We start from the raw sequence: 16,022 nt of genomic DNA, 5'->3' as shown, positions 1-16,022 counted from the left end.
TGTATGTCTGTGACTGCATGTGTGTGTGTGTATCTGGCTGCATGTATGTGACTGCACGTGTGTGTGTCTGTGTGACTTGTGCCTACCTGTGTGTGTGTGCGTGTGTCTGTGTGTGTGCCCACGTGTGACTGTTCAGGAGCGGGGTGGCGGGTGCCGGGTGCAGGAGCATCTTCTGCAGCACCCCTTCCGTGCCCTCACAGGAGCAGAAGTTCTGCCAGCGCTATGACCAGCTCATGGAGGCCTGGGAGAAGAAGGTGGAGCGCATCGAGAACAACCCGCGGCGGCGGGCCAAGGAGAGCAAGGTGCGCGAGTACTACGAGAAGCAGTTCCCTGAGATCCGCAAGCAGCGGGAGCTGCAGGAGCGCATGCAGAGGTGAGCGGGGCCAGCGCCAGGCGTCCTCGACAGAGGCAGCCCGGCCGGGGTGAAACAGAATAGCGCAGCCGCCTCTGAGCCTGGCGGCCGGGGCCTGGCCAGCCTCTGGCGTGTGTCACGGGGTGCCTGTTCGGCCTAACGCTTGCTTGGAACTGGAACTTAAATCCGTTTTGTGGCAAGCACCCCTGCCCTGTGCCACAGCCTGCACCTGCCAGCTTCACTCACGTGGGACCTGCATGGCCCTGAAGGCGGCTGAGTCTGAGATCCCTGGTGTGGGACAAAGGGCAGAGATGTGGCTAAGAGACCAGGCTGCCAGCCTCCCGCAGTGGCCGTGGGGACTGGGTGGGCCCCGTGTCGGGAGGTGCCTGGGACAGGCCGCTGTGGTTCTATGGCCATTTTTCTTTGGATGCACAGACAAGGCAATTCATTTGTAACAATAACAAAGCTTTCACCCTTAGCTGAACTCACAAGCCGTATCTCGGCAGCTGGGTGCCACTTTTTAATCCTTATATGATGGGGGACACTGAGGCACAGAGAGAAACACTTTGCCCCAGGGTTAAAGAGGCAGAGCTGGGCTTTTCAGGGCGTTTCAGGAGAGTAGAAGGGACTGAGCTGCCCGTGTCACAGGGTTTAGGGTTGCTAGGTTGGGGTGGGGGCTCCACGTCTCCCCAGGACCCCTGGGTATGGGGCTGGTTTCCTCCTTTGGGGAGGGCATGGGCTCAGGGCTGCACTGTGGGGGCTTGCCAGTGTCCCTAGCCACCAAAAGGCCGGTCCTGAGTGTGTCCCTTTGGTCCCCAGCAGGGTGGGCCAGCGGGGCAGTGGGCTGTCCATGTCGGCCGCCCGCAGCGAGCACGAGGTGTCGGAGATCATCGATGGCCTCTCGGAGCAGGAGGTGAGTCCAGGCCCTGGCTCCAGCCTCAGCCCCACTTCCCCGGCAGCCAGAAAGCGCCTCCCGGGTGCCTCAGATCAAGGGGCTTACCACCGAAGTGTGGGCAGAATCAAGGTGGGTATGGAGGTACCCAGGACTAGCAGCCTCAGGAAGCCGAGGCCCATCCCAGGCCTTCAGGGGCTAGTGGAGAGAGGGGTGTTAGCGGGTCTGAGAGGGAGGGTGGCAGGACCCTCCTCAGCGAGGGCCCCAGTGCTCCTGGATGCCACAGCAGGGAGGAGGCTGGGGAACGAGGACCCGGCCTCTCACTCTTCCCATCTCTTGCCTCCTTTTGGAACTTCCCATTGGCTGAGCCCAACCAGACGCCCAAGGAGCAGGGGTGCCTGTAGGTTCCAGGGTCAGCTTTCTCGGGCCCAGAGCCTGGTGGGGTGAGGGGAGCAGGGGGCAGGGCGATGAGTTCCTAGCACGTCAGCTGTCCACACAGCCACGACCTTCGCGCAAGAATCTCAGGCCTCTTTGGGTTGCTTGGGACGCCCACAGGTCAGCCTAGGTGACCCTGGCTGCTGTCACTGGGGCCCCCAGATGGCCAGGAAGCAGAGGGGTGGCCTTGTCTCCTGGGGAAGGGGTTGGTATCAGCCTGTCCCCTCCTGGGTCCTCTGGGTCAGGCATCCATGATAACACTACCCCCTGTTCCCAACACCACCACAGACACCAGGCACCTGCGCCACGTTTCTTCCTCGCTAGGGACTTTGGTCCAGGGAGGGCTTTGTCCAGATGGGAGATTAGAGCCCTTCAGCTCAGCACAGCAGAGCCACGCATGGCTATTGAAATCAAAATTAATTAAAATGGGATAAAATTAGCAGTTCAGTCCCTCGGTTGCCTCTGACACATCTCGGGAGTTGGACAGCCATGTGGCTGGCGGCTCCCCTCCCATACAGAACAGGCAGTGAGCCCCTCCCTGGCTGCAGAGGGCTCTGCTGGGCAGCAGAACCGCTCCCCTGTGATACCGATGCTCAGCTTAGACCAAGGGGAGGGGCTCCGGGAGGGGCGGCTGGTCTGAGTTGCAGTTTCTCACCAGAGATTCCGATTCAGCTGGTCTGGGGCAGAACCCAGGAATCCGCATTTTTACCCGGCCACCCACATGCTTCTGACGCAGGCAATCCAAAGATGAATCTGGCCATTAAAGCATTATTTTTCATTTTAAAACTTCTCGTGGTACGTTTTTGTTTAAAACAACATCCAGTTGACAGAGAGCAGGGCTCAGAAAGCCGCGGCCGGGCCCTCGAAGGCCAGGCACCAGAGAGGCGTTTCAGCCCCGGCCTTGCCGACGCCATGCACTCATGGGCATCCCGCAGAGGTCGGATGTGCATTTGGTGTGCACTGGGAGGAGGGGGCCGGGCCCTGTCCTCTGCGTTCCTCACCTGATGGCCAAGGGTGTGGCACCAGAGACAACTGTTACACACACACACACACACACACTCACACACTCACGTGCACACACACACACACCAGCCACATGGGAATGCAGCCACCAGAGTCTTCAAGGGCGTCAAGGACACTGTGTCCGGGGTAAAGGGTGGAAGTGGAATTTGGGACAGAAACTTCCCCAGCCAGCCTGGGGTGACCTGAGTTCCCCAGAGTGTACGGGGGAGGCTGGGCCGGAGCAGAGGCACTTGCCATCCCTCTGGGGGCCTTCTGCGGTCAGAGCACAGGCCTGGCATGGGAAGGACAGGAAGGCAGCTGTGGGAGGCGGAGCAGAGGGCCTGCCAGGGATGATTCTGCTGTGGCCATGCCAGGGGTCCTGCCATTATTACATCTCTGGGACATCCGAGGAAGGTTGGTGTTCTGTATGGGGGGTTGAGAGGGCAGTTCCAGGGTCTGGGAGACAGATGCTGGCCTCTTGGGGGGCTCCTCTCCCACTCCGGGGTCAGAGCTGTGTCCTGCACCTGGTCCGTGGCTGGCAGTCCTGCACACTGAGTCAAGGGGTTGGGTGTGGGCGGTCTGGTGGCCGGATCGTTTGAACTGGCTGACTTTGGCTGCGCTGAGCCCTCGCCTGCCTCCGGAAATGGGTAATTAATCGCCAGTAATTGGCTGGCTGCGAGATTTGGGGAAGTGAGCCCAGCTGAGTGGCGGCTGGGAGCCTCTTAATAGCCTTCCCAGTGCATTAGCAGCGGCCGCCTGGCTCCTGCCACCCTTGGGGCCAGGCAGTCCGGATCCCAGGTGGGCCCTTCGAAGGGGCGGCTGCCAGAAGGGGGTGTGGGGTGCGGGGGAGGGAAACGCTTCGGTTCACCAGCGAGGTGGTAGACCCTCTCTACGCCCCCGGGTTGCCTGCATACCGTGGGGGCCGCCGGACCCAGGGCCCACTCCTGTCTGCTGAACTTGGAAGGCCACCGTCTCCTGGCTCCCTGGGCCCAGCTGGGCTGAGCATCCTTCCTGCAGTTTTATGGCACTTGCATTTCCAAGGGGAAGATTCATGGCTCCCCTCCCACCACCGAGAAGGCGGCTGCTGCTCTCTGCGTTTAATCTGCAGTCCTGCCCACCATAAACCTGTCGGGAGGCCTTTGCATTCTCCCTGCCCCCAGAGTGAGCTATTATTACGCGTAAACTCATCATTCTCCTCCTCTGTCGGTTTTGCGTTTTGTTTTGTTTTCCCTGCCCTGGCACAGAACATCCGCACCCTCTGTGTCTCCCCGGTCCGCTGGCCGGCCAGGCAGCCGGAGCACCTCGCCCCCGGGCACTCTGACCCTGCCCTCTGCTTCCCTGCAGAACCTGGAGAAACAGATGCGCCAGCTGGCTGTGATCCCACCCATGCTGTACGACGCCGACCAGCAGCGCATCAAGTTCATCAACATGAACGGGCTCATGGCCGACCCCATGAAGGTGTACAAAGACCGTCAGGTCATGAACATGTGGAGCGAGCAGGAGAAGGAGACCTTCCGGGAGAAGTGAGTCCTCCACCCCCTGGCCCGGCCTCCCGGCCCTCCCCAGTCCCAGAAACCCATCCTGCTGAGGCCTGCGCTGTCTCTGGGGCTGCCACCACAAATGACCACCCACCACGGGGCTTCGAACTGCAGGAATTTGCTCTCTCCTGGTTTTGGAGGCTGGAAGTCCAAATCCTGGTGTCGGTGGGGTCGGTTCCTTCTGGGAGCCGCGAGCCTGTCCTGGCCTCTCCCTAGCCTCTGGTGCTGCCGGCGTCCTTGGCCTTCCAGCACTTCTAGATGCATCCGTCCACACTCCACCTCTGTCCCCACATGACCTTTGTCTCCGCCTTTCCCCCTTCCTGTAAGGACGCCACTCACACTGAATTCAGGGGCTAGCCTGGCCCGACACAACCTCACTTGAATCACATCTGCAGAGCCTGCATTTCCAAATCAGGCTGCATTCAGAGGTTCTGGGTGGCCATGCATTTTCTGGGGACACACTTCAACCTAGTACAAACCATAAGGGCAGCTGTGTGCAAGACGGGGCGCTGAGAGTCGGAAGGACAAGGCAGGAGGGACACAGAGGCTGGGCTGCAGCCGGAGCAGGCCCGTGGCTGGCCAGTGGCTTTTTGGAGGTTTCTGTTTTGTTCTGTCTTTGACAGTAGCCGCTGGCTGGGTGGGTCCGTGATTCCGTTGCTATGCTGGTATCTTCTCGGCTTTGTGCATCTCCCCCTCCTGTCCCTTATGACAGCTCAGCAGGCCCACTCCAGTACATAGGTGGTGACACAGAGGCTCAGAGAGGTTCAGACAGCTCACAAAGGCAGCACAGCAGAGGCGGGGTTCAGACTCCCCCAGCTGGAATGGGGAGTCTGTGTGGGGAAGGGGCTGCGAATGGGGCCAGGGAGGGGCTGTGCAGAGCAGAGGTGGGGGGTGGGGGGAGTTGGGTTCTGAGAGGCGAAGCTTGTTGGGGGAACCCCTAAATAATGGAATATTTGGCACAGGTGACTGTGGAGGTACCAGGCGGAGAAAGACCAAGACTTGAAAGTTGTGTTCGAGGGGGTCAGACCTCACAGTGAGGGTCTGCGATGTGACATCCAGGCAGAGGGAGACCTCCATTCCTGGCCCGGGCCCCCCAGAGGAGATGGCGGGCCCTGCTGAGCCACCCCACGCTTTGGGGACAGTGTGCCGTAATTCCGGGGAGCCTTATCTTTTGGCTTCCCTGGGCCACACGGAAAATACGCTAACACTAATGATAGCTGCTAAGCTTAAAAAAAAAAAAATCGCAAAGAAAATCTCATCATGTTTGAAGACAGTTTATGAATTTGTGTTGGGCTGCATTTAAAGCCGTCCTCGGCGCATGCGGCCTGTGGGTTGGACAGGCTTTGTGTAATCATGGAAAGGGCTGGGTTCCCTGCCCAGGTCACAGAGCACCTCCACAGGACCCCAGACCCCTGGGAGGCAGGAGAGTGGGAAGCTGAGGAGTGGACGGAGGCCCCCGTGCTTGGCCAAGAGGGCATGCTGGGAACAGACTTTGCCCTGTCCCTGCCTGACGTCAGCATCCGCCCGGCAGGCCACTGTGCCGCCTTGGAGAAGGCCTTGCCTCCAGACAGGCGCTTCCTCCAAAGCAGTGCCGCTCTGTCCCCAGCGCTCTGCTGGGCTGTCTCCACCCTAGGCCCTGGGCTTTGGTCCAGGTTTGTGGCCCCAAAGAGGTTCTAGGCAGGACCCGAGGGATGGATGAGGTGACTCTGGGTCCCCGGCAGGGGTGGACAGACCCACAAGTGCCGATACTGAATCTCAGAAAGGACCTGGTGGTGTTCCAGGTGGGTCTTTGGTGGAAAACTTTTTTTTTTTTTGAGACGGAGTCTCACTCTGTCACCCAGGCTGGAGTGCAGGGGTGCGATCTCGGCTCACCGCAACCTCCGCCTCCCGGATTCAAACAATTCTCCTGTCTCAGCCTCCCACGTAGCTGGGACTACAGGTGCATGCCAACACGCCCGGCTAATTTTTGTATTTTTAGTAGAGAAGGGGTTTCACCATGTCGGCCAGGATGGCCTCCAACTCCTGACCTTGTGATCCACCCGCCTCGGCCTCCCAAAGTGCTGGGATCAAAGGCGTGAGCCGCTGCACTTGGCCGGAAAACATTTTTTAAGAATAGCTTTTGATGATGGAAACGTTGAAATCTCCATGAAAGTAGAGGGGTGGGGTCGCGTGCCCTTGAGTGCCCACAGCACAGAACCAGTGGTCCTGCACGGCAAGCAGGCTGGGTCCGGAGCAGGAGTACTCGGCTCCCTTGTGGCTCGTGCCTACAGCATCGCCATAGCAGGCCCGATCTCTTTACATCAAATCGAATTCTCCATCAAATGCTTTTTACAGTTTTAAACGAGGGAGGTGCTGCTGGGACAGTCGTGGGTGTTAAGAATTACCGTTGCATTCGGTATTAGAATTCCCCCGGTAGGCATGATATTTTAATGTATTTATTTTTTCTAAAAGACAAAAAAAAAGATGTTCTGGGGTGGTTTCTGTGGCTTCAGCCTTTTGTAAAACTTCATGTGGCTCTGCAGGTCTGATATTCCACCCTCTGTTAATTCTGTGGCTGAAGAGCGGGGGACCCGGGCTGGGCTGCTGTCTGCCGGCCGTGGGGCTGGTGCACCTTCCACCCTGTGTGAGCGCAGCTTGGCCACCTGCACCCCTCAAGGAGCGTGGGCTTGGTTTGTGGTCTCATGTGCAGAGGAATTGATGGGACTTGGGGCTTTGAAAAGCACCTGCTGACAGAGTGGTGCTCCACCATGTGCTGGTCATGTGACCACTCCCCCTGTGAACCTCAGTTTCCTCCTCTGTAAAATGGGCGTAGCGACAGCGCCTTCCTTGTTCAGCTGTGGTGAGGTGCGCAGGGCATAGGAAACTATTAATAAACTTCAGGGGGTGCAAGTGAGGTCTTGGGGGGAGGAGAACAGGTGACCTAGGACATTTCCAAGTTTGATTCCTGGTCTCTTGGGAGCCCCCACTGTGCCTGGGAAGCCCCGTGGGAGGGGTTAGCAGGGAAGGAAAGCCACTGGGACGAGGAGAGGGATGGGGAGGGAAGGCCTCTTCCTGCCTGGAAGAGAAGGGCTTTGGGATGGCTCTGGCCCTGCCAGCCGCTGGGCGGGATCCCGGGCCGGGGAAGCCTGCCGTTCCACCGGGAAGAGAGCAGAGGCTGTTCAGGATCCTTGAGTGCTGGGCTGGGAAGCAGGAGCAGGGCCTGTTGGCCTCCTGCCCCACCATCTGGAGGGCCAGGCAGGTCGGGCACTGGTGCTCCCTCAGTCTCCCTCCATGGGAGCCCACGGTCCAGCCTCGCCAGCAGCCACTGCTCTCCCCACAAAGGCTGTGGGGCTGTGGCACATCGCCTGTGCCGGGGCCAGGGACTCCACCCAGCACCCCGGGGGTGGAGCAGGCCTTGACCCACATCCCTGCCCCCATGCTCCGCTCCCTTGGCGCTCAGATTCCAGCCTGGCCCAGTGGTTTCCCAGTCATTCTCCTGGCTACGCAGGAAGCCAGGTGGCATGGTGCCAGCGCCCCGCCACCGCGCTCCTACTTAGGTCCATACTTGCTGCCTTCTTGGCTGGCCAACCCCTCCTGCTGCCCCACGGGCACTCAGAGCCTCTGCTCCCAGCTCTCCTGGGGAGGCCCAGCAGGCTGTCGAGCCGCCACCAGGCTGGGGGGGTCCTGCCGTGTTCCCAAGCAGACCCCATGTGGGCCAGGCGAGGCCCTGCTTCCTAGATCCAGCTGGAGAGAAAAACAAAAGCGGATTTTAAAAGGGGGGGAACCCCACCAAAGAGCTGTATGTCATGTCCTCATTTTTCCTGGAAGCCGCCTCCAGCAGGACAAACAAATATATTTTCAAAGGCGCTAAAGCCGGTGACTCACTCCAAGGAACGCCCTCTCTTACCCCCGGGTCCCCACCCCTCCCGCCCGCTGCAGCAGTCCTTCCCACACCCCCCTGGGCTTAATTGCTCCGAGTGGGGCGGTGCCCGCCAGGCCGGGCCAGTGGAGATGGCAGGCGCCTGGGAGCTGATCGGCCGCCCGGCAGGGAAGCCCCCCTTGGCCGGGTCTCATGCCCGCCCATCTCTCCCCACAGGTTCATGCAGCATCCCAAGAACTTTGGCCTGATCGCGTCATTCCTGGAGAGGAAGGTGAGTTGCCGCCTGCCCTATGCTCCTTCGGCCTCCACCTCCATGGACTGCTGCGTGGACTTGGGGTGGAGGCCCTCCCTCCCTCCCTCCTTCTCTCCCTCCCTCCCTCCCTGCCTGCGAGGCCCTGGCCTGCTGGGCCCCTGGCTCCGGCTGCCATGCTTCCCTCCTCCCTTCCTCCCTCCCTTCCTTTCTTCTGAGAGATCAGTGCAGGCCCCGCCCTGGCCTCCTGGGGGAGGAGCCTTAGGTTACTGAGTGCCTGGGAACCCCGGAACCCCCAGGAGAGCTGCGTGGCTAGGCTTCCCGGAGCCCCCGGTGCCCCGCCTGGCAGGCTCTCCTGCCAGCTCCTCAAAGGCTGCGTGGAGCGTCCTCACAAACTGGGGGTGGGCTCTGGAAGCACTGCCTCGCCTGGCGTCCTGGTGACGTCTTCATGGGCAGGAGTGGCTTGCCTCAAAGGGACTGGAGAGAACAGCTTTTCTAGGTCCCTCTGAGGGCCACTGACTGCTTTCTGACACCCCTAATGCCAAGCCAGACGTGTGGCCCTCAAGTCCCCATCTTCTTTGGACAAGGCTTTATGTGGAAGTGAGGCCTAAAGCCCACTTGGTGCCAAACCCAAGCCCGGAGCTGCTCCAGTTGGCCGGTAGACAGTGTCCCCGGAGAATGAGAAGACCGTTCTTCTGCACCCACAAAGCTGGTGGCACTGGGCCTGGAGAGGCTGCAGGTGGGGAGCAGGTGGCTGGAGGAGGCTGCGTGTTGGACGTGGCCCCCGGGCCTTCCCCCAGCGTCCTGGGGTCAGAGGAGAAAGGCTGCCCGCGACAGTGGCGTGGAAGGCCGCCCGTGTCTTCGGCAGCATTCCCCCGAATCATGTTTCTAGAGAAGGGGCTGCCTGCCCCAGCCTGGTGGACAGTGGATACGCTGCTTGGGCTTCCCGGTTGTAGGAGGGAGGTCGGGAGGATGAGGCAGTCACTTGCAAGGACGGCTGATCCCAGCGCCTGCCCCTCGTGAGCTGATAACCGTAGAAGGAGAGGGACGGAGCAGTGTGGGGAAAAATCTCTCCATGCCTGAAAAACCAGTGTGGAGAAACAAGCCCTATAAATAGCCCGTCTCCTGAGTAAGTGACGGCGTCTCCCTAAAGGAGTGGACGGCACCGTGGACTCTAGGTTAGGGCTCCCCGACATGGAAGCAGGGCGTTTCAGGAATTGGCCAGTGAGCAGCCCTCTTTCAGGACGAGGGGCTCAGGTGGCTTTGTGCTGGGGGTAGACTTCATGGTGTCCTTTGGCTGAGAGGCAACTGAGGACAAGGCTTCAGTAGAACTTCCAGAGGGGTCTGGAGCAGGAGCTGCCAACGGAGAGGCCGGCGGGGCCAGGCGGGCCCTGACAGTGAGTGAGGCTGACGTCTGGCCAGGAGCCGGGTGGACCAGCCAGTCTGTGCCTGTCTGTTGGGGCAGCTGCGATCCGGAGCCGGGCTGTCGTTCTTGAGCGCAGGAAGGAGCTCTCCTGAATTGTTAAAGGAGAAGCCGGGCACCCACACCCCCTGAATTGCAAATATTGGCATCTGATGATCAAATGTCTTTCCTGATTGCTGTGTGGGTCCTGTCTGTGGGCAGGGTATAGCCTGGGGCCACCTGGGAGCCCCTGTGGCGGTGGTGCCTGCCAGGAGGCCACCAGCTGGGGGCTTTTTGTTAAGGGCAGTGAGGTTGGAGGCCCAGCCCAGAGGCCTCACAGAGTGGCCCTCGGAGGTGGGGTCCTGGCTTGGCACTGGCCAGAGTGTTGCAGAAACATTTGACGTTGTAGGGGGAATGGCTGCAGGCATTGATGAGCTGGGCTCCGGGCCCGCAGGTGGGGACATTGTGGCATCACTTTCTAAGGCTGCTCTCTTACTGACCCCATTTGGCCAGCGTTCATGGAGGGCTGGCTGCTCCGGCTTTCGGACCCAGTCTACACAGAAAAGAGTGAGGCAGAGAAGGAAACGCAGGAAGAGACATGCAAGGCTTGGAAGAGGCTGTGCAGGAAGAGGAGGCTGATGCCAAGGAGAGGAGAACCCGGACCCGTGTTTGGGCGAGGCCTTGAGTTTGGCCGGCTGTGGGCTGGAGTCCTTACTTCCCATAGGGGCTGGGGGTGATGTACAGTGACGTCAGCGCTGTCATTAACCATAGCAACAGCGGCGATCGTGATAGCAGGCAGGACTTCCATCCTGTTTACTCCGGGCCGGGCTTTGTCCCAAGCACTTTACCTACGTATTAACTGATCTGATCTTTGTGATAACGCTGTGAAGTATGTACAATTAGCATTCCCATTTTACAGATGAGAAAACTGAGACACAGCGGTTAGGTCATCTGCCTGAGGTCACCTAGCCAGTACGTGGAGGAGTCGGGATCTGAGCCCAGCCTCCTGGCTCCTGCTCAGAATGCCCGTGCCGTACCCTGCTCAGCGAGCGTCCCTTTCTCTGTTCCACAGACGGTGGCTGAGTGCGTCCTCTATTACTACCTGACCAAGAAGAATGAGAACTATAAGAGCCTGGTGAGGCGGAGCTATCGGCGCCGTGGCAAGAGCCAGGTGAGAGATGAGGCGGGGGTTTTTCTTGGGGTCCGGCTCCCTGCAGGCTCAGCGGCCACAAGCTCGGTGCCCAGCGCCCCCTGTGGCTGGTGGTAACCAGCTCCACGCGTTGTCCTTGGAATTGTTGGCCACGGCAGTGTAATTGCGGGCTGCCCTCCACGGTGGCAGCAGGTCTGGGGGGCTCAACCTGCCGGGCTATCTCAGGCCTCCCCTAGAGGACAGAAAGAGAGCTAGGGAGAAACAGCCACAGCCCTTCTCAGCCTGCAAAATCCTGGACTCCTGGCTGGTGACCTGTGATCCGTGCGTAAAAGGACCGCATTCCAAAAGTAAGGGCTTCCCAGGATGACTTGGGGTAGTTCACAAACTTCACGTGTTTAAAATGTGAATGGTGTGCGTGTTTATCTTAATGCACACTTGAAAGAAAAATAGCCAGTGCTTCAGTCCACTGTGTTTTCAGACGCTGTTGCTTGGAATGAGACTGAAATGTTATTTACGCTAGAGCAGGGGCTGGCCAACTGCGACTCTGGGGCTAATCCGGCCCACCATCTGTTCTTGTGAATAAAGTTTTATTGGAACACAGCCATGCCTGTTTGTTTACATATTACCATGGCAGCATCCCTGCTGCTCTGGCAGAGTTGCTGAGTCAAGACGGAAAGTGTATGGCCTACAGGATCTCAAATGTTTACTATCTGGCTCTTCGTAGAAAAAGTCTGCTGACCTCCGAGTTAGAGGAAAAAGGAGTTTGCTTGAGAAAATATTCAGTAAATGATAGTAGAGATGAGAGGTTCAGTGGCACACCTTTGAAAGGGGGATCCTGGGCACTCGGTGTTTGGGAGAATTTGTTTTGCGTCTGGGCTCTCGAAGCATCAGCTCAGAGCAGATGCTGGAAGCACTGCACGGAGGAGGCGGGTGGAGGCGGTGGGTACTCTGGTGGCTGCTGGATTGGAGTCGGTTGAGGCATCACCTTCCCGGGAGCCTCAGTGGCCGAGGGGCCCAGTGAGAGTGACGAACGGCAAGAATAGCACGAGCTGGGATAACGGGACCCCAAGGTTTTCCTAGGTGGGTACTCCCTACATTGGCATCCCCTAGCCCCTCCCCAGAGCTGCCCGCCTTCCCTCTCCCAGGCTCTCGGAGGCTGAGACCCACAGGGCAGAGAGCAGCCATCACAGGTTGGGGGGTTCCCAGGGTGTGCTGTGAAATAGCCGCTTCCCGACAGCCTAAGAAACTCCCCGAGCCACCCCGAGCCGCATTCCCAACATCTGGCCATGATGCTGGGGGCGAGCTTGGTCTTCACCTGCAGGGATTGTGGAAGGGCGGCCGAGTTTGGCTTGCAGAGAGGGTTTTCCTGTCTAGTTTTCTGTAGCCAGAGTTGACCAGTCTGCTTGCTCTTCTAACAGATACATCAAACCAAGAGCGAGTGGCACAGAGTATATTTTCCAAAGATGTAGCTGTGTGTGTGCGTGTGTGTGTGTGTGTGTGTGTTGAGACAGAGTCTTGGTTTGTCGCCCAGGCTGGAGTACAGTGGCATGACCCTGGCTGACTGCAACCTCTGCCTCCCGGGTTCAAGCGATTCTCCTGCCTCAGCCTCCCAAGTAGCTGGGATTACAGGCATGCGCCACTGCGTCCTGCTAATTTTTTGTATTTTGAGTAGAGACGGGGTTTCACTGTGTTGCCCAGGCTGGTCTCTAACTCCTGACCTCAGGTGATCCACCTGCCTCGGCCTCCCAAACTACCAGGATTACTGGTGTGAGCCACCGCGTGCTATGGTGTTTTTGAAATTGAAGTACATTCAGGAACTTTCTGGACCGAGAGGGAAAAACTCAAGTAAGTGCCAGGCAGGGAGCATAGAAACGTGAGGCATGAGAGGCAGCAGGGAGCAGTGGGGATTGTGGCAAAGGGAGGGTGGCCAAAGGCCTCGAGATGTATTTGGAAAACATCCTTGGGCGTCTGCTGGGCACCTACTGTATGCTCATTCTCTCGCTGGGCTTCCCAGGTCCCCTCCTGTGACCTGTGGGGGGCCATTGAGGCTGGGCTCATGGTGGAAGCCCTTCCTGGTAGCTGGGCTGGGGGCTTTGAAGAGCAGAGGCCCATCCCCTCCCCCTGTGTGAGAGCCACATTTGCACGGAGGGAGGTGGGGAGACCAGGGTGGTTTAGGGAGATGGGGGTGTTGACACGTGCGTCTCCTGTTGTGGTGGCTTGGCTTGTGCCCTGGCAGAGTGAGTGTCCAGTGGAGTGAATGTCGGGTTTGCGGACTCATCCGTCCATTGGGCGTTTACTGTGTGCAGGCATAGGGAGCTCCATGCTGGTTGTAAACAGGTGGCTTCAAGTCAGTGCTGCATGTCTCCCTGGGAGGTGGCGTTGCGGGGCACATCCTTGAAGACCACAGAATAAAGGGCCCCAAAGAGGAAGTTGAGGAGCAGCCCCTCAGTCGGACCAGATGGGGCCCTCAGGTGCAAAGGCAGAGAGCATGGGAGACAGCGTGTGTCTTCAGGAACAGCAGGGAGCCCGAGTCTTTGGAATCGAGGGGGTCCTGGTACCTCCCAGGGCCTTAAATGAATGAAGAAATTGAGAAAATTATGTGACCTTCTTTCTTTGGCTCACTTTTGATGGATAAATAGAGATTGTTTTTACCCTGCGAAAAATAGAAGTGCAAACTCAATAAATAACAGCTCGCACTTGACTTCACTGTCTGTAGGAGGCAATAGGGAGTGGTGAGGCCTGTGGCTAACTGCAGAGCTTAGGCCCTTTCTCAGCTCCAGCTGACACTTGGCCAGTGGTCCTGAATTTCTAGGTGTTCTGATCTTTGTTGAGGATCTGGAAATCTATAGTTTTGTATTGAAATTGCCAGATTTTAAATCTTAGATCACATTACAAAAAAAAAAAAAAAAAAAAAGAAAGAAAAAAAAACTAAATGCTGTATAAGCTGCACAACTCATATTTGCTGTTGAAATTACCCCCAGCTGCCAGAAGACAACCTCTGGGTTAGACTATGGAGGAGGAGATTCTATCCTTGGGCCAGGCTGGGGCACCGGGGAAGCCCTAGAATGTTCCATAGCAGGGAGGACTTGTGTCCCTCTTTGCACTGTAGATGTCCCTGCTTAGCCGTGGTGTCTGCAGTGCCTGGGAGTTGGTGGGGCTTCGCTGGGGGGTTTTATGCTCTGCTGGAACTGCTGTTCCGGGCAGGGGCTCCCAGGATGGGGACATGGTGCCTGCCTGCTCTGCCTCTCTCAGAAGGACGGCAGGAAGCAAGCGGGGCCGGAAGTCCCTGTCTGTCTAGTGAGGGGACAGCACCTGTCTCCCCGGGCTTGCCCCTTCCTTGGATCAGCCTCGGCTGCTAAGGAGGTGGTGGCATGGCCTGGGCCCTGCCAGGGGGGGAGATTTACGCTCGTATCCTGGAACAGCTTCTGTGCTGGGCAGATCCACTGCCCTGCCACCCCCACAGGCCTGGTTCACAACCATGGGATAAACAAGGTGCCCAGGTGCCAGCTCTGAGACTCCCCTCCGCCCCAGGCATCGAGCAGAATCCACGGCAGCCTCAGGCCCAGCCTGTCTTGTGAGGTGGAGGTGCAGTGACTGCCGCCCGCTGAGCGCCTCTGTCTGTGGCTGGGTCTGTGGAGCCATTGACACGGCTCATCAGTCTACCCAGACAAGGGTGTGCCAGGCCTGGGGTGGGCCCGACACGGCTGCGGTGACAGACGGGAGGTGTGTGCAGGGGGCGCTCTGGGTGGGCCAGCGCTGTGAGCACACAGAGCCCGCTGCTCCTTAACTGGGTGGGGAGGTGAGCCGAGACGACCCCCACCACCCGCTGCCTCCATGTGGCTGGCAGCTGCAGGTGGGACAGACATCTGGGACTCTGGTCACTGACTGTGGGCTGGGGAGCCATTGCCCTGTGCTCCAGGCACCACGGGCGCCCAGGACACCTCTGTGGTCCCGTCCTTCTTGCTGACCTACCCTGGCAGCTCAGGCCTTGTGATCAGGCGGGAATCCCAGGCCATGGAGTACACGGGCCCCTGCGCAGCCCCACTCCCCTCACAGCTGCCCTGGGACACTTGTCCACGCACCTCTCTCCCTTGTAGGTCCCTGGGTGAGCAGACACAGTCCCTTCCCTCCACCGTGACATGGGCCCCTCCCCAGGCACCATGGGAAGATGGAAAACCTGGGTCTGCCCAGCAGATGAGCCCTGCAGCCTCAGGGGCAGGGTGCCTGCGGCGGGGGATGGTGCCTGCCTCGTCCCCGATGTGTTCTTGGAGGAGGGAGCTTGAGCTCCCCTCTCCGTGACGTTTCTCTGGAGGGGAGCAGGTGAGGTTCTCCCTGCCTTCCCGGGCCCTCTAGTTTTTGAAGGAGACTTAGGTTGTCTCAGCCAATATTCGTTGGCCCACTTGGTGGCTGAGTAGGGGACCTGGGAGTCTCACGAGACATGGGAACCTTGTCAAAATTCCAGGGCATGGGGATGGGTGCTGCCGGCCACCGTGGCGGTGATGACGATGATGGCAGTAATGGTACCGGCCGACAGTCACGCAGCGCCATCCCTACTGCCATGATTTGGACCCTGCCGGCATTGGGGAGAGGCCTGTGATCATCCCACTGGCCAGAGGAGGAGACAGAGGCGCCGGGAAGTGAGGGAGCCTCTAAGGCACCTGGCGAGTGGCAGACTGAGGGTTCTAGTCCGGCACACTCCCCCGGGAGCTAGAGGGAGGCCCTGAGGTCCCCACGGTCCCCACGCAGCACACTAGCCATGAAGCCAGCCTTCTGGAAGCCGGCCCTGACCCTCCAGGCAGGACCACGGCTCTCCTGTGGTCTCTGCGGGGCCCTGTGAGGACAGGCTGTGGAAGGGCTCATGGTGAGGCTCCATTTCAGTGGGGGGTTGGATGCTGGGTGGGGGGACCCAGGTGAGCCAGGCTTGGTCTTTGCTGTGGAGACAACCTCTGAAATGGGGTGTGTGGGAGTCCCAAGGTGGGACATGCCCAGCTGAGCATGCTCCGGGCCCAGCACCCTGCGCCGCTGCCTGTGTCTCTTCCACCGCGTGTCCCCAGCTCCTGGGGGCGGCAGCTGGTCAGCGGCTCTTTCTCTCAGCACCTCCGCCACCACCATGTATGTCTTTAGGGAGTTTCCGAGGGGTCC

The 16,022-nt window shown here is 59.2% G+C and overlaps 1 protein-coding gene across 24 annotated transcripts in view; it reads left to right on the top strand.

Moving 5' to 3' along the window:
• NCOR2 (nuclear receptor corepressor 2) overlaps positions 1-16,022 on the top strand; it is a 245,887-nt gene that overhangs the window by 139,570 nt on the left and 90,295 nt on the right. For 21 of the 24 annotated variants that reach the window (XM_037744259.1, XM_017544426.2, XM_037744276.1 and 18 more), the window contains 5 exons: positions 201-373; positions 1,172-1,265; positions 4,026-4,204; positions 8,295-8,349; positions 10,803-10,901. In XM_037744259.1, coding sequence (XP_037600187.1) covers positions 201-373; positions 1,172-1,265; positions 4,026-4,204; positions 8,295-8,349; positions 10,803-10,901 — 600 coding nt within the window. The remainder of the gene's footprint in view (positions 1-200; positions 374-1,171; positions 1,266-4,025; positions 4,205-8,294; positions 8,350-10,802; positions 10,902-16,022) is intronic. The other 3 variants (XM_037744263.1, XM_017544443.2, XM_017544438.2) reach the window with 1 other exon arrangement.

The sequence above is a fragment of the Cebus imitator genome, unplaced genomic scaffold (assembly GCF_001604975.1).
Source record: "Cebus imitator isolate Cc_AM_T3 unplaced genomic scaffold, Cebus_imitator-1.0 Scaffold169, whole genome shotgun sequence".
Taxonomy (NCBI): Eukaryota; Metazoa; Chordata; class Mammalia; order Primates; family Cebidae; genus Cebus; species Cebus imitator.
The sequence above is the reverse complement of the archived record's forward strand: the minus strand, read 5'-3'. Positions and strand labels throughout refer to the sequence as shown.